Source organism: Paracoccidioides brasiliensis (assembly GCF_000150735.1).
Source record: "Paracoccidioides brasiliensis Pb18 unplaced genomic scaffold supercont2.8, whole genome shotgun sequence".
Taxonomy (NCBI): domain Eukaryota; kingdom Fungi; phylum Ascomycota; class Eurotiomycetes; order Onygenales; family Ajellomycetaceae; genus Paracoccidioides; species Paracoccidioides brasiliensis.
Genome location: NW_011371365.1, coordinates 22,750 through 50,186, shown reverse-complemented (window position 1 = coordinate 50,186; position 27,437 = coordinate 22,750). Strand labels below are relative to the sequence as shown.

The window sequence follows — 27,437 nt, the reverse complement described above, 5'->3', positions numbered from 1 at the left end:
AGCTCATAGGCGAGTTAGGAAGATTTTGGATGACAAGTGTTGAAACGTGGTTTTGAAAAAGTGGGCCCCAAACTTACAATATAAAACAACAACATTCGACAACAGTAGTTTAGCCAAACCACCTAACCCCGAAAATCGGGTCCATCATGGATAACGCTCATCGGCTCGCGCGACCTCACGCTCGAAAGAACGCTAATCATAGGTAAAACACTGTCCGCATCTCTCCAACGACAGCAGCAGCAGCAGCAGCAGCAACGACGACGACGACGACGCGAAGACGGACGAAAACACTGAGGAAAAGCTAAAGATCAGTCAGGCCACCCTTTCATGTGAAAAACCTGGATGCTCACCCCCCCCCCCCCCCCCCCATGGATGAGTTTTTGTCTCTGGGAACTATTACCTCACTGCCCTCTGGTAAAGCACGGAAATCGGCATCATATCTTGCACCTGGCTGTTTTTGCTCAAAGATGATAGGATGGAATTACCAGGTAAGCTGGGCAGCTGTTCTCATTGGCAAGAACAAGATTCGTTCAATCACAGCAGTCACAGGAGATGTATAATAAGGCTGTTTTGACTGGCTGCCGACTGCACAGCCGACTTGGCTCTCTTTCTGCGTCTAACGAGCGAGCAATCAATCAATCAGTGAGCTGGGGTTTGGGAAGCTGTGAACACGCGCTTATCTAAAAAGACGACGGGGTTTGAACAGACAGTTTAAAGTTAGCTATAAAAATAGCTAACTCTGGGCAGTTAAAGCTATTAATAGTGTGGAAGCAGCAGAATTCATCCATTCCAGTTGTGAAATGGAATACAGAGCTGGTGGTTCTTCCAGCTCCCGGAGCTACTAAAATAACTAACTGGTTATGGGCCTCCGGTTGCGTGATGATATGGCGAACCCGCAGAGATGTGTATGCAGGCAGTAGCTGTGGGAAGGGTCAGTTCTTCTTGACAAGGGTGGTTTGAGCTGCGCAGATGTTTGTTCTATCCATCCCGCGTGGATAAGTCCTAGTTCACGATGGCAGTTTTACGAATAGAGACCGATGGAGATTTACTCTCTTGACAACAGAGAGAGAGAGCAGAAGTCCACTGCCAGTGCAAAGATCCGCGGCTCTTCTTCTAGAACCCCACGACGCGTGCGTACATCCTTAAGAGATACACAGTGTTTCAGCAGATCAATTGCAATAGAACCAACCTTTCAAGGGCAATTCTTTCTTCATCAGGCTAATTTCCGGATCTGGTTGCTGTGAGGGAAGTATAGAGCTAAATATGCCTCTCCAGTGAACCAGACAGTGTCAAATCGGTTATTTTCAAAGCTCCTATTCACTTTTTTTTAGATGGGCCTTCGGTTGCTCTTAGGAGATACTAATGACCATTCCCCCTTATGAGATCATACATACACCTTCCATCAAGGGCGAGATTTTAAGAAAAACACAATCCACGGTTCAGGGCCAGGACAATTCCCATGGGAACAAGATAATTCACTTCTTCTGGATCTTCGTCTGCTAAGGTTAATTCCGTGCCTCGAAACATGCTCACGCCATACTGTTGTACATGCGCCTTTAATGGTAGGGAGACTGGAAATGGGTGGATGTGTCGTATGACTCTTTGTTCAGCCCAATCTTACTTCCGCCTTTAATTGTTGCCGGGCAAAGTTAGGTCGTGCTATTCACGATTACGTAGTCTAATCAGAGAGTGAGTTGGACGTTCTGGGAGAGGCCTGGGATAGCTAGGATTGGTAGAAAGAGAAATATATTCAAATAAATACACACGGTATATGATATCCCGCGAGACAGTCATGCTTCTAGGCTCGCGGGAGAGGAGCGAAGATGCAGAATTACTAACCGTCGAAAGGCTTCGGTTCGCCTACCAGCGGCATCTGTCGCGTCCTGCACAGCTCGATGGCTGCAGTTTATCAGTCAATTCAGAGATATATCGAGTGTTAAAAGTGTGTATTGTATTGTTTTTTTATTTGTTTATTTGTTTCAGGGGACTTCCGGCAATTGGAAGGCTGTTAGAGAGGCCTGCCATGCCAAACTGGACTTCACAGTGATAGGTTATAAGGATCATGATGGGTGTTCGAGAGAAACCCAACATTGCCATTGCAGACGAGTATTTATGCAATGATTTCTCAAATGTATTCCGGGTGAATCTAGTAATGCAGCGGGTGGTTGCTGTTAGTGCAACGCCACCATATTCTGAGAGAATGTTGTCGAAAACTTTTGGAGCCTTCGAAACCAGCCGCCTCAACCTCAACCTCAACCTCAACCTCAACCTCAACCTCAACTTCAACCTCGACATTCAACCTCAACTGCTAACCACTCTAATAATATTCATATCCTCACTTCATCTGCCACACTCGCTCTTTTTCCCTGCTCATAGCAATTTATATTTATCCCAATTGCACAATAAAGGCCTATTCCCTCATTTAACCACCTCCCCGCATTCCACCTGCAAATATCCAAGCGCATCAAACAACTAGCCGCTAGCTATATATGACGTCTACCCAATCCTGAGCTTCATTCCGAGGGAATGAATTGAAACAAAGCATTAATTATGAAATCACCACCTTTTAATGGCCTCATCTCATCATCACCATCACCATCACCACCATCATCATCATACCCGCCACCCAAAACAATCTCGCACCACCCCCTCCGCAGCCATCGCTACTCTCACCGCCACCGCCCCGCCTCCACACCCAACAGCCGCTGCAGCAACCTCACGCCGCGCCGTCTCCGCCTCCACCTCCGCCTCTACAGCTTACACAGCTGGAATCCCCACTCACCAAGCCAGCTCCAGCAATCCCGATACCGATACCGTACGGACAATGCCCTCTGTCCGCCGCAACCTCTTCCAGCACCAGCACCTCAGCCGCCGCCCGGCCTCCACGACCTTCGCCGGAACACATAGCTCCGCGTCAACGGTGCATCCCGGAAATACCAACGCCAGCGCCAACGCCAATGCAAATGCAAACGCCAGTGGAAATGTCCATGTTACCACTTCTGCAACTACACGCGTCGCAAACGCCTCGAGAGCTGCACCGACAATCCCCCTCACCGTCCCGCAGGGGCATGGGCTTGGATACGGCCATAGCCATCCCCAAATGCCCCGCTCCGCCTCGTCCTCGTCTCTGGATGGCAGCGAGATTGTGGCCCGTGACAAGAATGGCGGGTATAAGGTTGACGTGCCTGCGTTGCCTGTGGGGATGTGGGATGAGGACTTCGAGGATGGGGTTGCCGGGATGAACGTTGATATTGGAGAAGGTGTTGGGATTTCTGGTGGTGCGGGTGGGGTTGGAGGGACGGGGGATATCGGGTGGAGGGATAAGGAGAGTATGTTTATTTTCCCCCTTGCCCTTTGTCGATAATGGGGCTTGGTTATTATTTTTTTTTTTTTTTTGTTTAGGGTCATATATTTTTGGCTGACTACGAGGCTTGTTGGAAACAGAGATTGAGGCTAGTATTGTGGAGATGATGTGTCGGAATCGCAGTAGGCAGCTACATAGTGAACCGCCTGGTGGGTTTGTTATTATACCTCTCCAGATATACGAGCTAGAGAGAAGGCTTATGCTTGCTGGATGAACTACTGCTAACGGGACATAAAAACAGAAATCTTCCTCCTTATCCAACAGAGCCTACGGGAAAAAATAGCCACGCTGGATGAGGACAACTGGATGTACGAGGTCGAGGATGAATTTCATGTCTAGGTCATTCATACGTACATGCATGCTAATAAGAGCTGCCACTGGGTCAAAACCCCCCCCTCCACTCCTATGGTAACTTGATATCATAAACCTCCAACTGTACAAGTCTCTCTTTCCCTCCAAGTCCCTTAATCAAGGTCCATCGGCGGCAGCGGTGCCGCCTCCACTTTCGCCGGGCTCTTCTGCTGTTTCCCCGATTTCCTACTACTCTCCTGACCAGCACCACTCCCAAACATCATCCCCATCATATCCATAAGTGCATTAGACTGTTTCGGGATCTTAATTCCAAAATACAGCTCGCCAATATACGCCGACGCCCTCTCCCACCCGTCCACCTCCCGAGTATGGTGTGCATACTGCCGGGTCAACTGCCTAAACAAATCCGCCGACCCGCTCTGGATAGCCAGCAGCAACAGGCTTGTGAAATTCAAAAGCGGCAGGGAAGGGTAGACATTCACATCTGAGCTCTGGCTGCTGACTTGCTGGGCATTTAGGGCTTGGGCTTTGCCGGGGTCTGCGGGTGAGGAGAGGCGGCTGGTGAAAATTATGAAGGCTTTGTTGGCGTTGCGCAGGTTACCAGTGAGGAGGTAGGGGATAACGGCGCGCAAGGCGTAGATGCCGGCGGTGTGGGGTTCATCGTATGTGTACCACTCGTACTCGAGACGGGCAAGGATTTCTGCGGAGTCCGTGGTGCCAACGGCTAAATGGCGTTCTGCGTCGTAGGGTTCGTTTTCTGATTGTAGTTAAGAGGAAGGTTAGAAGCGGTGTATTTCTGGAGCGTACAAGCAAGGAATGCATGAAAGATAGCAAGGGGTGGAAATTTGGCGGCAAAAAAAAAATAATAAATAAAAAAAACATAAAAAAGCGTACCCTGTGCAAATAACGCTCCAACCTCATGATGTATCTCCCGATCACCCCTCTCCAGCTCTCCAAACCGCGCACTCCACGCAATCATCTCATTAATATATCTCCTCCTCGTAGGCTCCTCTGGCGGAAACTCGTGTAGCAGCTCAATCAATCGCTCTACCACATAGAGAGCCAGTTAGCCCAGAACTCCCATCCCAATCCGTATACACATGAATATCAATCTTAGATTATACACATGTAGAAGACATACTCTTTCTACCCCTTCCCACCAGATCCCCCTGCCCCTCAGGAACCGCCTCCCACTCCGCCTTATTATACACATCAACAATCAACATAATAGCCAGATCGCCACCGGACGCAGAGGCACCGGGCGCATGTAGCAGTGCTTTTGCGCCGCCTGCTAGGATATCGGCGGCGGCATCGTAGTTAAGCTGTTTGAGGTAGCGGGCGGCGATGACGCGGAGTTGTTGGTGGGATTCATAATATGCGCCCGCGGCAATTCTGCGGGACGGGGGTTGGGGGGAATGTCAGTTGGGTTTTCCCAGTTTTTGAGGATTGTCAGAGGGAGAGAAGGGTGTGAGTTTACTTCTCTTGCTGGCGGATTATGGTTTTTTCGATTCGAGAGGTCATGGTGGTTTATTTAAATTATTTAGATTGAAGTGGGTTGGTGGTTATATGAGGTTGCTGGCGGTTGGGGAGGACGGGTGAGTTGGTGGGGGAAGTTGACAACTGTTGGTACGTAGCTATGAGAGGAACTAGGGACTGGGTTATAGAAGAGAAATCATTGTCGGAGGAGTGTGAATGGGTTCAAGTCGTTTGGTATAGATTAGAATGCAAGAGATGGTTGGGTGTAAATATAATATTTATGAGGACTGAGGTTTGAAGAGTGAGCTGTCGTCGAAGAACGAACGGAACTTCCAACACCGCAGAAGCGAAAAGGATAACCAACATCTTTTACCTTCAACATATACAAACACTTAATTAATAAATACGTGGGATTCCCACAATCCAGGCGCATAGAATCTAGTGCAGTATATGTGCTTTTGGTATAAATCTACCGACCGCATGATTAATTTCAATTCAAATATCTAAATAACCAACGACAATGAACCCGCATGTATTCGATATCCAGCCCGTCGCCCGCTTCGTCGGCTCCAACGCGGCCATTCGCAGGCCAAAGGTAAGTTATTCCAGGTCACTCTCTTTCCCCTTAACCAATCAGTCAATTCTTTGCTATATACATATTCCTCTTCTAACGAGAAATCCCCCAGGAAATCGCATGCTTCTCCTACGACGACCAGCACAACTTCCGCCTTGATGAATCCTCGCTACGCTACTATTACCCTCCCCGTCTACCCGCAGATTTGAACAAGGGCTTCGACACCTTCGAGAAGCTCGATGACTCAGGCGATGAGCACCTGGATGCGCTTCTAGATACGATTGTTGATCTGGAAAGGAGGACGGGGAACAAATGCGAGGCTGATATAGTTACGTGGAGGGGGATGATGACAAAGGTGTGTTCTCTGCCATTTCTTTCATAGTTTTATCTTGCCCTGTGCATGTATTGTTCTGGGAAGTCCTTGCAGATGGGATGCTATGGGTGTTTGTATTTCTACCTAGAGTTGGGAGAAGATGAACTGACGGGCTCGGAAGATAATGACAGCGCCGTTTGATAACATGAATGGGTATATGATTCTCCATGCGCCATGTGTCTACTTTTCAGGGGAGGAAAAGAGGAATGAGGATTGGCTTTGTTGCTGAGGGTGGCCGTTTTTCATTAGGTTCGAGATGAATGCCACATGTTATCAAGTGAGTTTTGCCTTTCATCCTTGTAAATATAATCATTCAAAATGTTGCTGTTTTCACCCCCTCCCCCCCCCCTTTTTTTTTTTTTTTTTTTTTTTGAGAAAACAGGGTGCATCCGTGTACTAACCATTATTATGATAGGAATCAATGTAAGTGGTTAAAAACCCAGGCATACCATCTCTTGATAATTGTTTACAACCCCCTTGTAACATGCTTTCCGTCCAACTTCCAGCTTCATCGAAGAAAACAATGCATATAAACTCTCTCAGAAAGAATCTCAGCGAAATCAAAGGATGCCTCCCGGGGCTCCCTCTCAGGATATGATGGCGTTTTGGGGTGCGCAATCCCACGTTGCCCTTGCCCCTTGAGCTCCAGTTAACTTTTACGATTGCTCTCCAGGCTATAAATTTGAAACTCTATCACTCATAGATGAACCATGGGATGCTACATCTCGTGAGAAGATTGAGGGTCGCGAGAACGAAATCGTCAACAACAAAGCGCAGTACTGCTCCGTCGTCCGGACGGGGATAGGGGGTTTCAAGATTGTTCTTGGTGGTGAAGTTGATGCTGGTAAGGACCATCTCAATCTTCTGCCATGAAAGGAAAGCAACGGCAGAAAATGGCAGGGAAAACGAAAATCAAGCATATTCTGACAACAAAAATGCTAGTATGGGACTGTAAGCCCGAGAAAAAAGACGAACCCATAAACTGGGTCGAGCTCAAGACCTCTGCCGAAATCCGTAACGACAGAGATATGCTTAAATACGAGCGCAAGCTGCTTAAATTCTGGGCTCAGTCGTTCCTCCTCGGTGTACCGAAAATCATCGTCGGTTTCCGCGAAGAGCATGGTATTCTCCTTCGGCTAGAAGAGATGTCCACACACGATATACCCGGTCTAGTGGCCAGACGGGGCAAAGGCACTTGGGATGGGAATATATGTATCAATTTCACCGCGAAGCTTCTGGGATGTACGATTAATTCTACTCCACTATTTGTTATTACGGGGAGGTTTTTATAATTTTTGAAATAAATTGTACACTAACTAGTTGAGAACAGGGCTGAAGCTCGTGATTAATGATGAAGGGCTTTGGAGGATCCGCAGGCAGGAGAAATCACCTGTTATCGAGGTTTTCAAGTTGGAGGATTCGGGACATGGAGGGATCCTCTCTCAGTCGTTTGTTGACTGGCGGTCTACCACTTGAAAATATAGGGAGGAAGAAAAAGAAAAAGAAAAAGAAAGGCTACAATGCATGGAGTTACATGACGGACGCATGACCTTGCAGATTCTCTTGGTTCGCTGTCCATTAGTATCTCTCAACAAGTGCAAGAGGTTTTGAGTGGTTGGGTCAGACCAGCTGCAATGAATGCATCTCTCTAGGTCCCTGCTCCGGAGGTCTCTGGAGGACTTCTTAAGGGAAAAACGGATATGGATGGAATGAATTGACAATCACGAAGTGCGAGCCAAGAAGCCATCATATTAGAAATAATACATGGCTAGCCGGCACAGTCGCCTATCCAGTGGTTATAAGATTCAAGTTTAGCATCACTTGCCTCGTTCAAGCTGGATTCCTTCGCAACTAGCAAGGTATTCAATGCGGATGGGAACAACAAGAGAAACACTTCGTTAATTGTGTCCATTCCCACGTTGGATATCACCATCGTGTCTCTCTTCTCTTCTTTTCATTCCATCTGCACTGTTCTGTATGAATTGCGGCGATTTCGATACTCGTTACATGGGAGAGGCTTCGAGTGCATGAACAATCAGCTTCGCGACATGCCCGAAATGTTATATGTAATTCAAGCAGCCGACGTGGTGGGAGGGCATGTAGAATCTACGATTTTCATTTTCTCTTCTCCTGTCATGTTGTCCATGAAGGGAAAGACAGCGTAGGTGTTGCTTGGAATTTTGGTACGGCTCGCAGGAAAGAAGCAGGAAACCTTGAAGATAGAAATTTTACATTATCTGCGTGTTCACAGACCTACTTTTCCCCATCGTTGTATTTTCGTTACTATGGTATGCAACTGGTATGGTGTCTTTCAACAAACTATCTGAAACATTTTAAGGGGTATATGTGTCAAATCAACCATTCGCGCGCATGCAACAACACCTACCTTACTGCATATTCAGTCATCACCAAATAAAATTCCAGTCCAACCTCAGAACCAAAATCAAATCTTCCCGCTCCTATCTACACTCAAACTTTTCGCCTTCACAGACCCAGACTTCACGCCCCTTCATCCACATTTACCGGCCCTCCCTTCTCATTTCAAAATACTCATCCCTCTCCTTCCTCACCTCAGCACTCCTAACCGCCCGCTTATGCCTCCTCCCTTTCACATGCATCTCCCACTGCTCATCCGACTGCACCGTAATCCCACACACATCGCACGTCGAACATCGATACACTGTCCTCTGCCTCCCTCCCCCTTCACCCCCTTCCGCTGCTCCCCCAACGAGAATCTTCAGTTCCCTCTCAAAAATCTCCCTAGCAGTCTCCGAAAGCTCCCAGGGAACCGGACATCCCGCAGAATCACCCGCTAAAAACGCCCCCACAACGCGCTCAGCGGGTTTCCGCACTGCAGTATCCCACGCATCCGCATTGGAAGTGACATCTGTCGAGTCGAGAACGTATAACTGCCGCGTGGCACGTGCATCTGTCAGTGCATTCCACAACCGGCCCCTAATCCATTTAATCTGCTGGCGGGAGTATTGTCGAGTAGCTGTCTTTATCGATGCGAGGCATGTTTGTTTTAAGCGTTCGAGTTGCTCCGGGGTAGTAGCGCCTACAGCAGTCACGGCAGCAGCGTTCCCCGAACCGCCGTTCACAGAGGAAGAAGAAGAAGAAGAAGAAGACAGGGCACGAAAATATGGCTCCAGCTCCTTAAATCCTATTGAGACCCAGATGCCGCGTGTGCGGTCAATATCAACGCCTTGTGCCTTCTTCTCATTCAGGTAATTAAATAGTGACTGTGCTTCTGCCACGAGGCCTTTATCAGCCATGTTATCCACACGCTGAGAGAGGCGGTGGGTGAGTTCTTCATCTTTAGTATGGACCCAAAATAGAAGTGTTGGGAAGCGTAGTTGGCCAGCTTCAGTAGATGTTGTGGAGGGGACAGCAGTAGAAGCTTCTTCTGGTAAATCTGGTCCAAAGCTGTTGTGAGCTTTGCGGGCAGCATCTTTGAGCCTCTGCTGTTCCTGGTAAATCTCAGATGCCGGCTTGCCGGTTTGCAGGTAAATCTCTAGTGAGCGGCGGATCTTGCGCGTGTCCCTGGGATGCCAGCGACTCGCCATTACTGGATCTACTTCTCGTAGTTTTTGTAATATCACTTCTGGTGACTCGTAAAGGATAGGGAAATCTTCCGAGCGCAGAGTAGTCTTCGATGGTTCAACGGTATTCTCCGCCATGACATTCTCCCCTTTCTCACCGTCACCGTCACCGTCACCGTCACCGTCACCCTCGCTCTCGCTCTCGCTCTCGCTCTTCCCCTCCCCACCCCGATCCAGAATAGACTCCTTAAATAGCACAGCCTGCGTGTAATAATGTGTCCCGCCAACTAGCACAGGCAGCTTTCCCCTCGACCTGATCTCCTTAATGATGCGCAAACACTCCCTTTTAAAATGGCTAATGCGCCATGGCTCCTGGTCAACCCCTATGCATCCAAGAAGATGATGCGGAATGGCCTGCCGCAGTTCAACGGGTATTTGGTTGGTGATGATGGGCAGACCCATGTACATCTGCATGGCATCACCATTGATGATTTCACCATTGAAGTGAGCTGCGAGGTCGATGGCGAGCTGTCAGATGAATTATTAGTTGAGGCACTCTCAGAAGACAAAAGAAGGAATCTTGTTAAACATGGCAATTACGGTTTTTATGACGCCCAACATCAACATAAGGGAAATATGGACTATTTTCTTTTTTTTTGTCTTTGGCTAATACTTACTTGAGATTTGCCCGTTCCTGTGGCGCCGATGACAGCGATTAAAGGCTCTGAAGGAACCCTGGAAGACATGCCCGGCAGTCGCAGAAGCTTAAGCATTGGGATTCCAGTTTAATATTCCGGTTGTTGATTAATCCGTGGATATATATCGGGTTACCCCTGATTACCTGCTTTGGGGATCATTCAAGTTGGAAGATGCAAATGCTTGTATTTATGGGTGTATTGTATTGTAACTGTGTAATATTCGTTGCATAGATCAACCCAAACCTTTCGGATTCCCCCTTGATTTCGGAGAACTTCAGATATAAATAATCTACATCATTCCACACAGTAAAAACACTGCATGAAATACTCATATGTACGCCATCTGTACCCGTTCCACAATGCAAAATATATATGTGCAATAACCCCTAGAATACACGGCAATACCAGCCAGAGCACTCCAGGATCAACCCTGACACACCCCCTGATCCCTGTTCCCCCTCTCAGTGCAAAAATATCCAAAACATCAAGCATCATAACTACAGCATTCCGTCATGTCTCCGGGTTTCATACAGCACTATTAATATAACCCTTCCCCCATATATCTAATGCATTTACAATTCAAATAGACCGTCCTTTCAATAGAATCCCACAGCAAATTCCCTAGTTATCCCTCTAATTATCCCTTCTCTACAGAGTATTTTACTTAGCACCATGACGCCATCAGCTTCCAGTGCCTCTATCCAGGTTCATGGTCTCAACTACAAATTCCCAGACGGCACTGATGGATTAACAGATGTTACCCTCGACCTCCCCAAAGGCAGTCGAAGCCTCTTGATTGGCGGTAAATTAATAATTCCTTCATTTCCGCACCACATACATGCTCTCCCCCGCTTCCACCCCGCACGCTCTCCCCCGCCCTCCATACTCATACACATACACATATACATAACTATAACCATAAAAGATATCCTACGCCTCCACATACTAACAACCAAACTAGCCAACGGTGCCGGCAAAACTACCCTCCTCCGCCTCCTCTCCGGCAAACGGCTCGCCCCCCACGGCACCGTCCTAATCGATGACATCGACCCCTTCACCACCGGTCTCGAAGGCGTAACCTACCTTGGCGTTGAATGGGTTCTAAATCCCATAGTCCGCACGGACATCGACGTGCCCACCCTCCTCGCCTCCGTGGGCGGTGACGCCTACCCAGCCCGCCGCGACCAGCTCGTCCGCATCCTCGACATAGACCTAGGCTGGCACATGCACGCTGTCTCCGATGGAGAGCGCCGCCGTGTCCAGCTTGCTATGGGCCTGTTGAGGCCCTGGACACTTCTCCTTCTCGACGAAATCACGGTGGATCTAGATCTGTTGAGCCGGAGTGAGTTTCTGGCGTTTCTGAAGCGGGAGACGGAGGAGCGGAAGTGTACTATCATGTATGCTACTCATATCTTGGATAATTTGGCGAAGTGGCCGACGCATCTGGTGCATATGCATATGGGGCGGGTGAGGGATTGTGGGCCCATTGAGAAGTTTGAGATGGGGAAGAAGGTGTCGGATTCAGAGAATAGTCGATTGAGTGAGGTGGTGCTGGAGTGGTTGAAAAAGGATTTGAAGGAGAGAGGCCCTCGCCCGGGCTTACCGGGAGAGGGGAAGCAGGTTCCAGAGATTGTTGAGAAGGGGATATAATTATCATGTATCCTTTACATTGTTATGTACGATGCCGGTCGTCATGCTTGTTTTCTTGTTCCTTATTTTGTTTGGGCATTCGAAGTAGCTTCATCCACTACTTCATGACACATGATCAGAACATGATTTATTGAAGTCCGGCATACTAATAGATCGAGACGGTTTACGTTTTCTCTGGACATATAGGAGGGATGACTTCAAGAGCCAAAGAGGGAATAGAAAAATGGGTTCACAGCATTCAAGTCTATAGTTCTATAGATATATAGCATTGCTCTCATGCACATTTTCATTCATTCATGAATAAAAACCAACACACCTTCCGTTACAGTGACAAACCGTCAATCCTGAGCACCCGCACTGAACTATCCTCACTCGCAACCGCAAGCTCATACCCCCTTTTGTCATCCATTACCCCATCTCCACTGCCCACAGGCCTCCACGCCAACTGCGTAACAGATTTAGATGGACATTCGGACGCAGGCAATGCCCACCCCTCTCCAATCTTCCCAAGCCCATCAACCGCAAAAGCATGTATACTAAGCCGCCCCGTATCCAAACCCACAGCAAGAAAAAACCAGCCCTGCCCAACAACCACAGGGAGAAAATCAACGGCCGTAACAGGACTTGAAAGGGTCATCGTAGCTTTACACGTAAACGACTCCTGATCCTGATCCTGCCCCTGCACCCACAGCTTCACAGTCTTGTCCCGTCCCGCCGTCGCAAAAATTCTCTTACCCGCACCAGCACCTTCCACCATCGGTGCCCAGCTGGCACTCAAAATCATCCTTGAATGGCCCTTCGGATTCGCACATAACAACTTAAAAACCGGTTCACTTTGCCCTTCCCCTTCCCCTCCCTCCTCCACCCTCCTTGAAACCGCCCATTGCCTATCCCTCCCCACGCTAACCAAAAACATATCATCCGCCGAAAACCGTAAACATGTAATCGTCAACGAATGTGCCGTGAGGGGGGGACGAATCTCCCGCCAGGATGACGAGGCAGCGTCATACAGGCGGATGACTGCGTGGTCGAGCGAGCTGGCTTTGCAGGCTGTGGCGATGAGCGTGCCGTCGTGGCTAGTGGCTAGGGCTGAGATTTCGTAGCCGTGACCGTAGAGTTTTTCGTGTTCGGGCCAGAGGGTATATTTTGATAGGTGGTCTTCAAGAGGGGGGTGGGGGAGGTTCAGGGCGGAGGACGATTGCAGGTGCAGTTGGGATTGGGGTGGTGAGGTGGATTGTTCGTCCCGGTCTTCATCTTGTTGTTCGTCGTCGTCGTAGTCGTCGTCGTCGTCTTTAGCAGCTTTGTTAGACAGGCCGAGGACGGGGATGTTAGCTGCCTCCGGCATGTCAGCCGGTTTAGGCCCACCAGCGAACCCTGTGAGATTCTCGAGGAGGTTGGCGATTGCCTTTGTCTCATTAAAAACGCGGAGAAGCTTCTCATCGGCACCTGAGACGAAGCGCCAGGGGCCCAGGGACGCTATGCAGTTTAGATCATATCCATGTATCTGCGGTCTAGCAAACTCATGCCATGAAACCTGCTGCTGGGCATCGCTGTTACTACCATGTCTCCACCTAGCATGCAATCTCGTTGTTTGGTCCGAACCTGTCGACAGGAGATAACCCCCAGTCGTCGGTTCCCACGCAATCCCATTAACCGACCTCACATGGCCCGTGACAGCAACATCCTGCACCCAAAGATCCGACGTTTCCTCAAATCTCCACATCCTCCAGGAACCCGTACGGCTCAAACTAACCACCGTATCACCACAAGGTGACCAAAGACCAATCCAGAACCCACCAGTACTCCCCGTGGCCGTTGTAGACCCCTTCTGCACGCTAATCTCCCCCATTCGCGAGACAGAGTACCAGACGCCCGAGACCGGGTCCGGCTCCCAGATAACCAACGAGTTATCCGCAGAGACAGAGAGAAGCTTGGAATGTGCGAGATCCGGGCTCCAGGCGACGGTATAGATCCAGTCCTCATGGCCGAAAAGGAGGGCTTCAAAAGTAACGGAATACTTCGACCCACTTGCTTCGAATTCATGAACCTTATTGGAGAGTGTCTGCTCGACGTTAGCTTCGAGTATCACCTCCGCCTCCCCATTGGCGTTCCTTCGGACTGGGACGCGGTCATCGCCCGCATGAACCCGCCAGAGACGAATATATTTATCCTGACTGGCAGACGCGAGGAATATATCCTGCGATTGCGATTGCAATTGTGATTGCGATGACGTCTGGCTCTGTTCACCATTCATATCCGTAAAGGCAAGGGATGTCACCCACGCCTCATGACCCGCAAGACTAGCTTTAAGCTCAAATTCCCCCCCTTCATACCCCTGCATCACAAAGATCTGTATCGTATTCCTCGTCCCGCCGACAGCCAGAACCATTGGTGGAGCACACGTAGCATTCCCTTTCCCATTCTCTTTAGGTTCCTTCTTCTCAACACAAAGCGTCCTCAAGGCGAGTGCCAACGGGAAAAACTTTGGTTTCAGGGTAATCGTCTGCACCAATTGTCCTTGTACAGTCAGAAAATCATTCTCATGCCCATTGCAACTTAGGCCCTTGCCGGTATCTAGCCTCCACATCCTCACAGTCCCATCCGCGGCACCGGAGACGAATAGTTCTGAACCGCGCGCAACGGCAATGCAGTTTATGGAGCTTTCGTGGCCTTGTAAGGTTTCAACATGTTGGAATAACGGTCTAGTAGTTGATGTAGATGTAGATGTAGATGTGGAATTGGAATTGGAATTGGAGTGATTGGCCTGCTGCTTATGATAGCGCCAGACCCGTATCGTCCGATCAACAGAGCCGGTGAGTAAGAAATGGTGGGAGCCTGAGGACGCGGAGGAAGGGGGTGTATAAAATTTGACCGCATTCACTTTATCTGTGTGCCCCGTTAATATGGCATAAACCCCATTATGATACTTGTCCTGCGGTGATAGTCTGTCGGATTAGCCTGGTATTTGCGATTGACTCAGTTTAACTAGCAAAAGTATGAATGGGGAGGGCATACAGCAGGATCCCATAGGGCGACATTGTTATCAGCGCCGAATGCGAGGATACCGGTCTGCGAGTCCCAGTCCGCGGCGGCAGGATGTCTGTTTCCGCCAACGGAGAGGTATTCAGTGACGGCGCTGATCTTTGGCGACGCCATGGGGGTTTGCGGCGAGAATATTATCCTCGCGCGGACAGGATATATTCTATATACCCACGTACACTATCAGTATTGGGGGCTTTCGGGGTAGGAGAGTTGTGGGCGCAATAGTTGTTATAGTCATGTTGGATGTTGGATGTTGGATGTGGAGGTTCGCAAATTTCATCCCATCACAGACAGCTTATCGATAAGAAAATATATTCGTGCGTCTTTTTCTTTCCCTGCGGATATTTCTCAAAGATAATTATCACCATCACCATCAACATCAACATCAACATCAACATCAACATCCGTGATTATATTGACCAGTTCACCCCCTATTTGACAGTTACTGTTGCCGTCTAACACCCATCTATTCCGACAACGACACAACCCACACCATCCAAACAACCATGGGCTCCATAAGCAACCCCCCACAGCCTCTCAACATCACCGTAGAATTCACGTACACTCCTCTCTTCCCCTCTTAAACACCACTATTCCTATGCAATACACCCAACTAACCACCACTTCCCCCCTCTAACAGCGGTGGCCTCGAATCCCTCTTCTCCAACAAGCGAAAACACACCCTCTCCGTCCCTGCCACAACAGCGGTAACCGGTGAACCGACAACCATATCCTCTCTCGTCCACCACCTGGTAGAGAACGTCATGCAAGATCAGCGAAGGGAGCTGTTTGTGCTTGATGGGGCTATGTAAGTTATTCCTTCTCCTTCCTTTTCTTTTCGTTCTGTCAATAGCTGGGTGTGTAGCAGTCGTGTTGGGTGTTTGGGTGTTCGTTTGGTGGTCCAGTTTGCTTATACTACGTGTTTGGATAGACGGCCCGGCATTCTCGTGCTGATAAATGATGCGGACTGGGAATTGGAAGGGGAAGAGAAGTATCGGATTCAGCAAGGGGATAACATATTATTCGTGTCTACGTTGCATGGGGGATAGAGCTAAGGGCCTTAAAAGTGCAAAAAGAAAAGCAGAACCAAAAAGAAAAAAAGAAAAAAAAAAGAAATATATCGCTGGACGGATAATTACTCGTCTATTCTCGATCTTGTTTTCGCTCTCGTATATATTCTTGAATGGGTAGACAAAGCGAACAAAGCAAAACCAATAAAATACAGCAAGAGAAAACCCGCTCGAAACATGCCGCAGAAGATCGACAAAGACAAAAAGAAAAAGGGGAAAAAAAGGGGGAAAGGAAAGGAAAGGAAAGAGAAGAAAACAGTGACTTCGTTACTCCATATCGCATGAACTCTACCAGAGAAAATGCACAGTGCTTTAAAAAAGACAAGACGAGAAAGAAAATAAAGCAGAACAACGACCATCACAACATCTGAACATCTTGAACAACTAAACAACATCCTCAACATGATGTTGCAAAATCTTCTCACCATCCTGTGGCGTCTTCAGTCCATTTTGCGGCGTGCCTCCTCTCGGCGGTCCTGCGCTGATAGTACCATCCAATCCACCGGGCATAGGCGAGACAACCCCACTGGGCGGGGCGGGAATCTTGATATCTTCCGGCGACGCAGGGATGATCTCCTCTGGCAAATCGGGGATGTGGATTCTTTTGGCTGAGTTGTTGTAGCTTGCGGGAATAATCTTTGGCATTGTTAGCAGCTGAAGTGACATTAAAATTAGAAGTGGATGAATATAAAGGAATGGGATAGCAATGGGAGGGGGAATTGCTGACCTCAATAATCTCATCGCGGGGGAATGACAGGAACGGGATATCCGCAGCGTTGCAAGCCATCAAATACCCATAGAGCACACGCAATACACTCTCATGCGCAATGATAAGCAGGTCATTCCTCTCCCTTTCAAGTTCCAGGATAATCGGCTCAAGACGCACAGCAAGGTCGTGATAGGACTGTTAGAGAAATTAGCCAAACCGAAAACAAATATAATCACTCATAAAATTTTCGTCCAACCCACCTCAGCCCGTGGATACCGGTGATGATACGGATCATTCTCATGCTTAATCACCTCGTCAGGATACAGCTCCCGGATCTTCCGCTCAGACAACTTCTCGCAAACGCCCGGGTTCAACTGGCTCATCTGTGACCGATGGCGCACTTTATACCCCATCTCCTGCAGAAACTGTGCCGTCTCCACGGTCCGGCAGCGGGTTGATGTCCACACCGTAAGGGGCTTTAATTCCGTGTCCGCATCTCCTTGCTCAATCAAGATCTGCCTTTCCAATTCGCGATGCTGGAGCAATCGTTCTGTCATCTTCCGTGCATAGTCGACACCTTGTTCGGAAAGGGAAGCGTCGGCTTTGTAGGATGTGGGGTCTGTGGATGTTCCAGCCTAGACGGTATCAGCTAGCCACAAGGTAAACGAGAAGGGCAAATGTCATGATATAACTTACCCGAACAAAATATGTATGGCGCGACTTGTTGTGTAAATTGAGAAGATAGAAGACTATGCGATGATGCAGGTAGCCGAAGGAACGGTTGTTGATCATTATTCTCTCACCAGCGTTGACCATCTATGTCTCGTGTGTCAGTCAAGTGCGATCTTATATCTTATGCTTCGTACCACCAACCTTAATATAATTCAGCTCCTGTTCATTCATTGTCTCAAATTGAGGTATGCGCGCTGAGATTCTTGCCAGGTAGTCCTTCACAGCGTCTTTTGGGTCCCAACCAACATACTAACATAATCAGCACCCCCTCTTCAACAAATGAAGTGTTTAAACAGGAACATGGTATCAACGTACGTCCGGAGACGAGATTTTGACACTCAGAACGTTTTCCTCGATTATTCGCTCATCGTCGCACAACGATTCAATGAATAGTGTCTGCGTGAATGAGAGTTAGTACGTCGTTTCTTCAGAAATTTTGAAATCGGATTTTTAGAGGGTGGGGAGATCCTCACGTCTATGTCATGCTTAGCGAATTCTTTAGCTAGAGAGCGACGACCAGCTGCGATAGGGTTCACGGCATCATATATGGCAATTTGGCCGTTTTCGTGCTTGAGAAAATGGTAGATGTCCTCTCTGCACTTTTTGACAATCTTTTGCCTGAGCAGGACAGACGAGGCGGACGCTATAAGCGAGAAACGAGGGTTAGAAAAATCCCCTTTCAGTAGACAACGATCCAGAGCAAACCTCAACAGCAGACACGATAGCAAAAGCAACAGTTCATCCTCAGGTTCTTCTCACCATTGACAAAAAAGTAGTCATCGGGGACATCTTGACCAGGCCCCACGGTGGCACGTCGATAGTCTCCAAGGTGGAAAATCCTCGTTGTCACACCCAGCCTGTACATGGCTGTTAGCCCAACCCGTGAAACTCCAGGTGTGTGTTTTGGGGGGGGGGGGGGAGGGGAGGGGACGAGGGTGTGTCGGTCTATAGATAGGACAATGCGAACCATCTCAGATACCGGGCAAGAGCAACGAGATATGTGTCTGCAAAACAATACCAAAAAGAGGGAATCAGTCAGCACTCCGTGCTCAGAGCTAGCAAAAGGAACGGCAAAGCAATTGTATCTTGCAAACAACGAACGTTTTCCCGCGAGCTGGTAAGCCCACTGTAATAATTACAATGCGTCCTGAATGGAAGAGACGTCCAGACTCCGTGCTGTAGAGCTGCGCGGGAGCAAGCTCGACTCTCTCTGGCAAGTCATGGATGGCGTCCACGAAGGTGCTGGACTTTCTGCGGAAACGAGGGGAGCTTGCGACGACTTTTGCCGTTCTGGTTTTAGCTGTTAGAGATGCTGTAGTTGCAATATAGCAAGGGGTTGCGGCCTGGGATGGTGGGGCTCTTACAGAAGAGTGTCCATTTTCGAAGAGAGCTCTCACAACGATATAATCAGAGAAGTGGGAAATTCAGCTGGAATTGGGCTATGTAATTTGCAACAGGACAGGATGTGTCCCAGTCGTAAGAGGACAATACAAATGGAATGATTTTTTGATGATGATGATGATGATTATATCAGAAATCCTTCTTCAGAGACTAGTTATCTAGATAAGAGGAGAGGAGAGAGTTAAGCTTCACGCCACAACAAGGCCACACGAGAAACAGTTCTAAGCTCTGAACACACATTCAGATGCTTCCGGAAATGACATCAATGCATGCGCAACAGAACGATAGTAGACATACTTCTTAAATCATCATCATCATCATCACCAATCTTCCCTCTTCTTCCTCTTCCTCTTCTTCTCCCAGTTGTTTGTATAGAACCAGGCAAATGTCAAGTTTTGTTCTTGGGGTTGACATGACATGCCAAGGCTGGACTATCCCCAAAGCAACATGGCGCCGTGCGTCATGTGTTATTTCTTGGCATTGTGCCCCGTGCACCGCAAAATGTTCAAACTTTCCGAATCTTCGTCAAAAACATCAATCGTATTCTGAAAAACATTCCGGATATTTCACATATAGATATTTATATATACCTACGCTTAATCCAACCCCTATCCCACCCAATACCCTAGGCTACCCCTCCATCCATCAATCCCGTTCCACCAGCTTGGGTCCGCGTCTCCTGCTTCACCACCCCCTCCCCGTCCACTCCAAGGGCGGCACCCTCTTCCCCGATCCTCAACCCTGCATCTTCCCTCTGTTCTCCACCCAACATGTCCGACGTCTTATCTTCTCTCTCCTTCCTCACAGACAATGCCGTGACAGCCGCCCTTAAAGGTGTATATGGCTCGTTTTCCGCCCGAAGAGAAGCCTTGGGCCTCTCCAATCCAGGCACCGTCGAGAATGTTGCCAGAGAAGTCCAGAAGGACGTCCTGCTATCCAACTTCATGTTCACCGGCTTCCGCGCCGATCTGACCAAGGTCTTCGGCATGTCTCCTCTCTTCCGCATTTCTCATGCCTTCACAATGGGTTCGCAGCAAGGGACTCTTCCCCCTTACGCATTCTCTTCAATGTTCGGTTCCCCAAAGGTATGTTGTTATATTCTCTGCACCAAAACAATTTCCATGCTTAGCCTCGCATCTAAATCTAACAATGGAAAACAGGTCTTCTTACAAGGAAACCTCGGTAGCGATGGGGCTCTAGCCGCTGTGGCCAATTACAGGTGGAATTCCGCATTGGTTACAAAGACAAACACTCAGATAATGCCCGGTAGCGCGCAAGGCCTGGTGCAGATTGATAACGACTACACCGGTGCGGATTTCTCCATCTCCCTCAAGGCATTCAACCCATCATTCCTAGAAGGGAGTATGACAGGAATATTCGTGGGAAGCTATCTCCAATCCGTTACCCCAAGCCTCGCTCTTGGTCTTGAAGCCATGTGGCAGCGACAGGGTCTCAGCGTGCCTCCCGAAACCGCCCTATCATATTGCGCAAAGTATAAGGGAAATGGCTGGATTGCCAGCGCCCAGCTGCAAGCTCAAGGCGCCATCAATGCCTCCTACTGGAAAAAATTGTCTGATAAGGTCGAAGCCGGTGTCGATATGAACCTGCAGTTCTCCCCCAGCCCTAGCGGGATGATGGGCAACATCCGCAAGGAGGGACTCGCCACCGTCGGAGCCAAATATGAATTCAGAGCCTCAACCTTCCGCGCCCAGATTGACAGTGCTGGCAAGTTGAGCTGTCTTTTGGAGAAGCGCGTTGCCATGCCCATCTCTTTGACTTTTGCGGGAGAGATTGACCAGGTTAAGGTACGTCAACGTCCATCAATTATCAGTATCAGAAAAAAGTAAACGTGGAAGTGAAAATGAAAGTTTCCGCTAACCAAACTCCCCCAATCTAGCAACAAGCCAAGATCGGCCTCGCTGTCTCCTTCGAAATGGCATCGGAGGAATTAATGGAACAGCAAGAATCCGGCGAAATGCCCAACGTCCCCTCCCCACCATTCTAACCCAAAAAATGAAAAGCAAATGACAAAAACCCCATTAAAACAGAAGCCCCATCACAGCTCCCATCAACATCTATCACCATCTTCTCATAACCCGAATCCCGAACCCCTATCTTCCAATATTAATCTAACCTCCTTTTCCAACCCCATGTTTTAATAGCTCATCTCTTCACTCTTCATCCAGCTTCCGCGATCTTCAAAATGGAAAAGGAGGTGCGGGCCATGCAGACCCCTCTAACCTTCCGTTATTAAAATCAAAATCGAACACAAGATTTTTTTATATTAATTTTCGTGTGTGTACTTCCGTTCCCAGACGAACCGCCAGATCCCAGATCCCCCCAATCGCTGCCTGTTGTCCCGCTTTCGGGAAAAGAACATATCCATCCGACTGAATAGACATGCCTTGTTTCTCTCTCTCTCTCTCTCTCTCTCTCTCTCTCTCTCTCTCTCTCTCTCTCTTTCTCCTCCTCTCCCTTATTTTTTTTCTTCTTCTTATTTGCAAACTTCCGTGTTCATTATCTCTTCCGTGTGTACTCCATCTGTGCATGTGTCTGTACTTTCATCTGGTCCATTCCCCTTTCTAATGTCAATTTTTACTTTCCCTCCCGACATTCTTCCTTAGCCTCCTCCTTATTTCCTGTTCTGGTGCCATACACGCGTAAACAGGTCCGTCGGTCGGTCTGGATTGAATGGTGATATCAGTTTGAGGTTTCCTGACTTGAATGTTATCAACGTGAAAATTTTCTTCTATTCCTCCCCCCCCCCCTTTTTTTTTTCTTTTTTTCTTTTTACTGTGATTCTTATGTTCAACATCCAACCCCGTGGAAGTGAACAACAAGGTATGCCCCTTTTCTATTTTTTTTCTTCATTTCGTCTTTTTCCTGTAGTTTTATATAGAGGAGGGGGGAGGGCTCCAAAGAGAATTGTACAGTAAAATATTTTCAAGAGAAGACTATGAGATTCCTCCATACGATAATGGTGTCGGTTATTGCTGCTTTCGAACCAGGAACGTAAAACATGTACGTTACCTTTCCTCTGGGAAGAGGGTAGCAGGCTTCCTTCGTCGAAGTACCTATGTATAGACATCATTGTACAAACTGTTCCAGGACAGATATACCTCAGAATGGGGGGGAAAGTCTGTGAGGATATTCAAGGGTTTTCCACCTGGGTTTATTTACACTGAGCTGTTAGAGTAGCCAAGGAGCTTCAGCCATTCATGTCATGATGCCTTCGTTGGTGGCGCGATGGTCTGGTGCGATGAGGAGGAATTCTTCCATTGTCCAAATGTCATGTCTTCCTCCTTTACATCCTTTCGCAACGACCATACTCCCAGGAACCAAGAAACGAAAAATTGGAAGCGAGGCAATGGAAAAAAGGCCGTATAATGGCCAAAGAACTGGCCAACAACAATCCTAAATTTATAGTTAAAATGGGGACTATCGCATCCTAATCACAGAAAGTTAAACCCGAACAAAATATTTCCCGGTCACCCAACAACACCTTGCTATATTACTATATCCATACCAATATCCATACAACAACCGCTGCCCACTAGGTATATATAATCTTCCTTCTTGCCTTTTCCTTCGCCTTTTGTTTTATCCGTTGCGCCCGGCCTTTTCAAAAAAAAAAAAACCCGAAGCAAAGTATATGTCCTGTATCCAAATATCCCGCAATCGCACTGCAACAGGGCCTCAAAATCCCCTGTCCAGTCGCTATCCAAAATGACTTTTTTTTTTTTCTTTTTCTTCATTTTGTCCTTGCATAAATTGGCATGTATGGAGGAATAGTTGGAAATCAACAAAAAAATAAAAAAAAGAGAGAGAGAGCGAGAGAGATAAAAGTAAAAAAGGCGTAGGTGGGAAACGAACTATCTCTGGTTAAGGAGAACGCAAAAAAAGCATTTGATATCCGAACGCACACGCGAGAGAGGCAACTAACAAAAGAGAAAAAGAGTCCTAAAGAGGGGAAGAGGTGAAAAGGGATGATGACACGCAGGGGCAGAGTTTTGAAGATTTTTTTAACACCGGTCTGTATTGAGCTTGAGGCTCTCTGTGTGGGTATTTTCGTTCACTAGCGGACGAAATCCCACATCCCATACACATCCTGATCATCCAGTGCAAAATTCTCGGGCACATATCGCTCGTGGATGTCAGTATTTGATATCTGCCACTCGTAACACATTGCGAGTGCCGGGCAGTGCCACCGGAATTCCACTGATCCAATTCCCAGACACGGACTGATGGCGTAATCCGTCCATCTTAATGGTGATCGTTTCTCTGGTGATAAAGCTTGTAATCTGGCTCCTCACCGCCCAAGGTCCTCGCCGCCCAAGGTCATCACCGCCGATACGCGATCGTACCTTCGACTGCGGATCTTGAGATCTTCGTCGCTATCCGATACACTTCCTTCGTATGTACTCGTCGAGCGCTTCGCTGTTGATACGCGACGGTCCTTGCCCCGGCCCTTGATGCCCTTGTTGCTATTCCGATATAGAGTGGAGAAGTAATCCCACAGCTCCTTGTCTTGCGGGCTCATACGATCGCTGTTGCCGATGGATTCGAATCGAAGGGTCAGGTTTCGGAGGGTTTGGGTGTGGAATTTGTTTTGGTGAGACTGGGTCACATTCACGATTTGTTAGCGCTCTGAGAAGGGGCGAACGAATTGATGGTACGTTGCGAAGTCATTATATGACTGGGGTGTTTTGATTCATTTTGACTCACCTTTAGATTACCGAGCTGTGTAAATTGCTTCCCGCAGTCATCTAGACGGCATGTAAAAGGCTTTGCCTGTTCATGTGTGATTTTGTGGGCACGAACGTTGCCTCGCTGGGCAAATTTCTTGTGACAAATCTCGCACGAGTATGGCTTCTCGCCTGTATGTCGTCGCTCATGAGTCTGTAGAGAGCAATTGTAAATATGAAGTGCTCCGTCCGGCACGGCGCTCGTAATTCTCTACATCTCAACTCACCTTAAGGTTGCCTAGTTGAGAGAACCGTTGACCACATGAAGGCTCTTTACATGTCTGCGCATATATTGAATAAGCTTTTCTTCCTTTCCCAACACCATCAAAAGGATGAATTCGGGACTTACAAATGGTTTATCTCCAGTGTGTGCCCGCATATGGATGTCCAAATGCGTTTTCTGGAAAAAGCTCTTCCTGCACTGGGGAAGGGTACATTCGTATTTCCGTCTTGGTTTTTGGTTCGCAGACACAATGCGATCTTGAGGAAGCGGAGGAGGAGGAGGGAAAATTCCCTGATTGCCGGGCATTTGGTTGGCATAGGCGGGCTGAATCCAACTGGGGACACCGTTGTTAAACTTCTGTTGTAAAGGAGGAAGCTGATGTTCCACTTGGGGCGAAGATGATTGCGGTTTGGCCTGTATGGTCTTCATCAATGTGTCCACCTCTGTACCGAAATCGACTTCAGGTTTGGCGGCGCCCTTGGGATCATCATGTTGGGTAGTGACATTTCGTGCCCGTGCCGGTGCTACGTTTATGCGCTGAGGTGGCGGGTGAGGCATATGGTCTTCCTTCGGGGGTGAAGGTCTGATTGAACGAGGGATGAAGCTCTTGACATGGCGGACATCAGAGAGCTGTGGCTGCACTGGGAGGGCCTCGATTGGCAATCGCGGATGATGCGAATTAACATGGTGATTTGGATTTGAGCTGAAGTAAGACTGATACGAGGGATGGTGATGGTTATTCAATATATGACCGAAGCCGCTGAAGGGCGGGGGCTGCAGAGCCGTTGAATATGGTATGGATGGGTTTGAGAAGTACGCGATATTCTGGTCATGGTGACTGGGGGTCATCATGCGGCGGGGGGCAACGGCATTCATATCATGGTTCGGGACATTATACGTAACCGGAACCGCTGTCTCCATCTCGAGCACAGTGAAAGAGGAGAACGTGTGGTCCGAGGCTGATTGCGGACCCCAGTCAACGAAGTCGCGGGATGCTGAATCTCCAGATCGTAAGACCAGCGGAGAAAAATAACAACGATAATGACAGCCAACACACCCTGAGACGTCAGTTGAAACAAAGATAGTGTAACTTGGTTTCTTTTTCTATTATTTTATTCTTTTTGCTTCTTCTTTATTTCTTTTTTGGTTTTTTTATCTTGATTTTTTATTATTATTATTATTATTATTTAATTTTTTTTTTTTTTTCAAAAAGCAACACGTCTTTGCTTTTTTTTCGTATCGTTTCTTTTGCCGTCACCGGTGGACCTTGTTCCTGACGACTCCCACTGTCTGTGGCGATTGGTGTTCAAACGTCCTTTGCGGATTAGAGGTGTTATATCTACTAGAGACGCCGAACGAATGTGGAAAGAAAAAAAAAAAAAAAAAAAAAGTGCGTCTGGTGGTTAAGAGCTGCAGAAGAAATCGCCGCGGTCTCAATTAGTCCCCGACAATCGCCAGAGGCTGGCTCGTTGGTGGGAAAAAATAAAAGGAGCAGTAAACAAACGACAAGGGTGGGGAAGAAATGCCCAGGGTATGTATATCAATAACCCAGGGGCGATTTGGAAGGAGTCAACACAAGTCAAACGGATGTTCCAGGTGTTGTAGAGGCAAACAACAACCTAGGTTGAAAGGAACCGGAAATAAGAGATATATAAACGATTCTGGCGATCGGCAGATGCAAAAGCGGAGAACGGCGTTGGGGGTAAAAGGCAAGATACGCCAGGGGAGCGCAGTTGGTTTCCCGACTAGCTTTCCAGGGGCCCTGGACGCTATTGGGGGTAATTATAGCATAAAACCTGATAGCTTACTGGGCCGATAAAAAGGGCAAAGGAGGGAAGCCCCGAAGTAGCTGTCTGCGGGCAAAAGGTCTGAGATGTCGTTACCGACGGAAAATACCTAGGTAAGCACAGTAAATGAATGGTATGCGCATTGGGGAATCTCTGCCGGCAGCAGACCCGCCCAAGTAGCGGGGCTTATGGGGATGGGGGATGGGGGATGGGGGATGGGGGATGCAGCGTGTGAGGGAAGAAGAGCCAGGAAGCTTTGATCGAGGCTGTAAATGTTGAGCGGTACAGTACATAGTTGGTTAAATATACCTGGTGATAGAAAATAGTGGGTGCAACGACCGCCTGGGGGTTTGGCAGGCTTGCAGCTCCAAGCCAGCCACCCTCCAGAGTGGTTCAAGGCCTGGGAGAGCCAACAGACAGACCGGACACTCCAAGGAACTCCCTCCCACGCCAGCCAGGTTTAGCGTCGGTTTGGGGGGGGGGGGGGGGGGGGCCAAGCAGCGGGGGCAAGCAAGCCAGAAAACCAAGCCCGGGAGAGGTGGCCAGCACAAACGCCAACGACGAACCATCGGCGGAAGCTTCAGTTGGTAGCGGAGGGCCTGGGAGAATGGCATGCCAGGAACGCGACCAACACCAACCATAATGGCCGCGGAGCAGCTGGAACTACGCCATTCGATCATAATAAGCAGGATAATAATAGTGAGTTGGTTAATGATAAATGGAATAATGTCATCACGATCGCTAAATTACCATTATCCATGAACTCATTATCAGATAATAATACGTCATTGATTTTTCCTGTCTCCGGGCACCATTGATGAGGGGGGGATGAGGTTTTGGTCTGCAACTACTACCGAACAGCTCGAAGGCGACCTGTCACTTTTTCTGGTTGAGACTTGACGATCCCGATCCAGAAAAGACCATCGACTGGAATGAACTCAAAAGTATCGGGATTTGGATTGTGCCAAGATGCACGGTATTAAATGGGTTAAGCCTATCCATCAATGCGAAAATTGATTCGTCACTTGGTTCTCGCCTTCTAGTCACTCAACTGCTGGCACGGAAAGTCTGGAGAGGAATGGGACAGAACGGGCTTGGTTCAGCATTCGCATCTGCACACACACACACACACACACACACACACACACACACAGAGAGACAGAGACAGTGGTCGGAAACGCACACCACCCCTGCTAGCGGTGGGTATTATTTCTCGATCCTGACGCAGTACGATTGACGACTTGGGGGGGGTGCCGACTGATCAATAATCGAACAGCATGTACCCGGCAGCACCAGGCGGCGCAACCAATCTCGCGACGATCAGAAGAGATTCCGTCGTCGTGGGAGGTTGTGTGGGAGATATTAGTGTGACCAAGCTTGAAGAAGAGTGACTCGCTAGGCTGCTAGGCGCTGCAGAGACACAATTCCGTCACCCAGAGGAAACCAGATGCTCACAAGGGTGGGGCTGCCGTGGACAAAATCTGATACAGCAGTAAAATTACCCTGGACATGCAGGGATCTATATGGTTGCAAGACGATGCACAATTTAAGAGTCTAGCTGCCTCAAAAAACGCCCGCTAACTCTGAGATCAAGGGCTTTCGAGGACGGTCATCATCTTGATATTTGATGTTGCCGAGTCACCATAGAATCGTAACTGTAGAACATCTCCAGGTAAAATGACAGATTCCCCTGCAACAGCCCTCCCTCCGAATAGCAATCCAGGCCACTTTGTCCCGGG

At 48.4% G+C, this 27,437-nt stretch overlaps 10 protein-coding genes across 10 annotated transcripts; 5 read left to right on the top strand and 5 right to left on the bottom strand.

Annotated features, from left to right (window-relative positions):
* Window positions 1-2,569: 2,569 nt before the first annotated feature.
* On the top strand, window positions 2,570-3,703 carry PADG_06194 (uncharacterized protein; the record flags this gene model as incomplete). The annotated part of the gene is made up of 3 exons (XM_010763340.1): window positions 2,570-3,329; window positions 3,445-3,513; window positions 3,606-3,703. The coding sequence occupies 3 exons, from the start codon at window positions 2,570-2,572 to the stop codon at window positions 3,701-3,703; spliced, it is 927 nt and encodes a 308-aa protein (XP_010761642.1).
* A 125-nt stretch (window positions 3,704-3,828) lies between these two features.
* On the bottom strand, window positions 3,829-5,197 carry PADG_06193 (uncharacterized protein; the record flags this gene model as incomplete). Its single annotated transcript, XM_010763502.1, has 4 exons — window positions 3,829-4,433; window positions 4,571-4,723; window positions 4,818-5,068; window positions 5,154-5,197. 4 exons carry the CDS (start codon window positions 5,195-5,197, stop codon window positions 3,829-3,831), a joined length of 1,053 nt encoding a protein of 350 aa, XP_010761804.1.
* A 475-nt stretch (window positions 5,198-5,672) lies between these two features.
* Window positions 5,673-7,575, top strand: PADG_06192 (decapping nuclease; the record flags this gene model as incomplete). The annotated part of the gene is made up of 9 exons (XM_010763339.1): window positions 5,673-5,747; window positions 5,839-6,081; window positions 6,221-6,252; window positions 6,349-6,376; window positions 6,515-6,522; window positions 6,606-6,709; window positions 6,773-6,943; window positions 7,042-7,341; window positions 7,430-7,575. 9 exons carry the CDS (start codon window positions 5,673-5,675, stop codon window positions 7,573-7,575), a joined length of 1,107 nt encoding a protein of 368 aa, XP_010761641.1.
* A 1,043-nt stretch (window positions 7,576-8,618) lies between these two features.
* Window positions 8,619-10,414, bottom strand: PADG_06191 (tRNA dimethylallyltransferase; the record flags this gene model as incomplete). The annotated part of the gene is made up of 2 exons (XM_010763338.1): window positions 8,619-10,169; window positions 10,319-10,414. The coding sequence occupies 2 exons, from the start codon at window positions 10,412-10,414 to the stop codon at window positions 8,619-8,621; spliced, it is 1,647 nt and encodes a 548-aa protein (XP_010761640.1).
* Window positions 10,415-11,011: 597 nt separating this feature from the next.
* PADG_06190 (uncharacterized protein) lies at window positions 11,012-11,989 on the top strand (the record flags this gene model as incomplete). Its single annotated transcript, XM_010763501.1, has 2 exons — window positions 11,012-11,141; window positions 11,301-11,989. 2 exons carry the CDS (start codon window positions 11,012-11,014, stop codon window positions 11,987-11,989), a joined length of 819 nt encoding a protein of 272 aa, XP_010761803.1.
* Window positions 11,990-12,311: 322 nt separating this feature from the next.
* PADG_06189 (Elongator subunit ELP2) lies at window positions 12,312-15,145 on the bottom strand (the record flags this gene model as incomplete). The annotated part of the gene is made up of 2 exons (XM_010763337.1): window positions 12,312-14,921; window positions 15,005-15,145. The coding sequence occupies 2 exons, from the start codon at window positions 15,143-15,145 to the stop codon at window positions 12,312-12,314; spliced, it is 2,751 nt and encodes a 916-aa protein (XP_010761639.1).
* Window positions 15,146-15,537: 392 nt separating this feature from the next.
* Window positions 15,538-16,080, top strand: PADG_06188 (uncharacterized protein; the record flags this gene model as incomplete). Its single annotated transcript, XM_010763500.1, has 3 exons — window positions 15,538-15,590; window positions 15,672-15,839; window positions 15,963-16,080. 3 exons carry the CDS (start codon window positions 15,538-15,540, stop codon window positions 16,078-16,080), a joined length of 339 nt encoding a protein of 112 aa, XP_010761802.1.
* A 405-nt stretch (window positions 16,081-16,485) lies between these two features.
* PADG_06187 (bifunctional fructose-2,6-bisphosphate 2-phosphatase/6-phosphofructo-2-kinase) lies at window positions 16,486-18,920 on the bottom strand (the record flags this gene model as incomplete). Its single annotated transcript, XM_010763499.1, has 10 exons — window positions 16,486-16,737; window positions 16,829-17,005; window positions 17,071-17,445; window positions 17,507-17,626; window positions 17,684-17,791; window positions 17,858-17,938; window positions 18,016-18,185; window positions 18,302-18,399; window positions 18,644-18,832; window positions 18,907-18,920. 10 exons carry the CDS (start codon window positions 18,918-18,920, stop codon window positions 16,486-16,488), a joined length of 1,584 nt encoding a protein of 527 aa, XP_010761801.1.
* Window positions 18,921-19,713: 793 nt separating this feature from the next.
* Window positions 19,714-20,948, top strand: PADG_06186 (uncharacterized protein; the record flags this gene model as incomplete). Its single annotated transcript, XM_010763498.1, has 3 exons — window positions 19,714-20,028; window positions 20,104-20,748; window positions 20,841-20,948. 3 exons carry the CDS (start codon window positions 19,714-19,716, stop codon window positions 20,946-20,948), a joined length of 1,068 nt encoding a protein of 355 aa, XP_010761800.1.
* A 2,304-nt stretch (window positions 20,949-23,252) lies between these two features.
* PADG_06185 (uncharacterized protein) lies at window positions 23,253-24,832 on the bottom strand (the record flags this gene model as incomplete). The annotated part of the gene is made up of 4 exons (XM_010763497.1): window positions 23,253-23,561; window positions 23,669-23,842; window positions 23,916-23,969; window positions 24,038-24,832. The coding sequence occupies 4 exons, from the start codon at window positions 24,830-24,832 to the stop codon at window positions 23,253-23,255; spliced, it is 1,332 nt and encodes a 443-aa protein (XP_010761799.1).
* Between the last annotated feature and the right edge of the window lie 2,605 nt (window positions 24,833-27,437).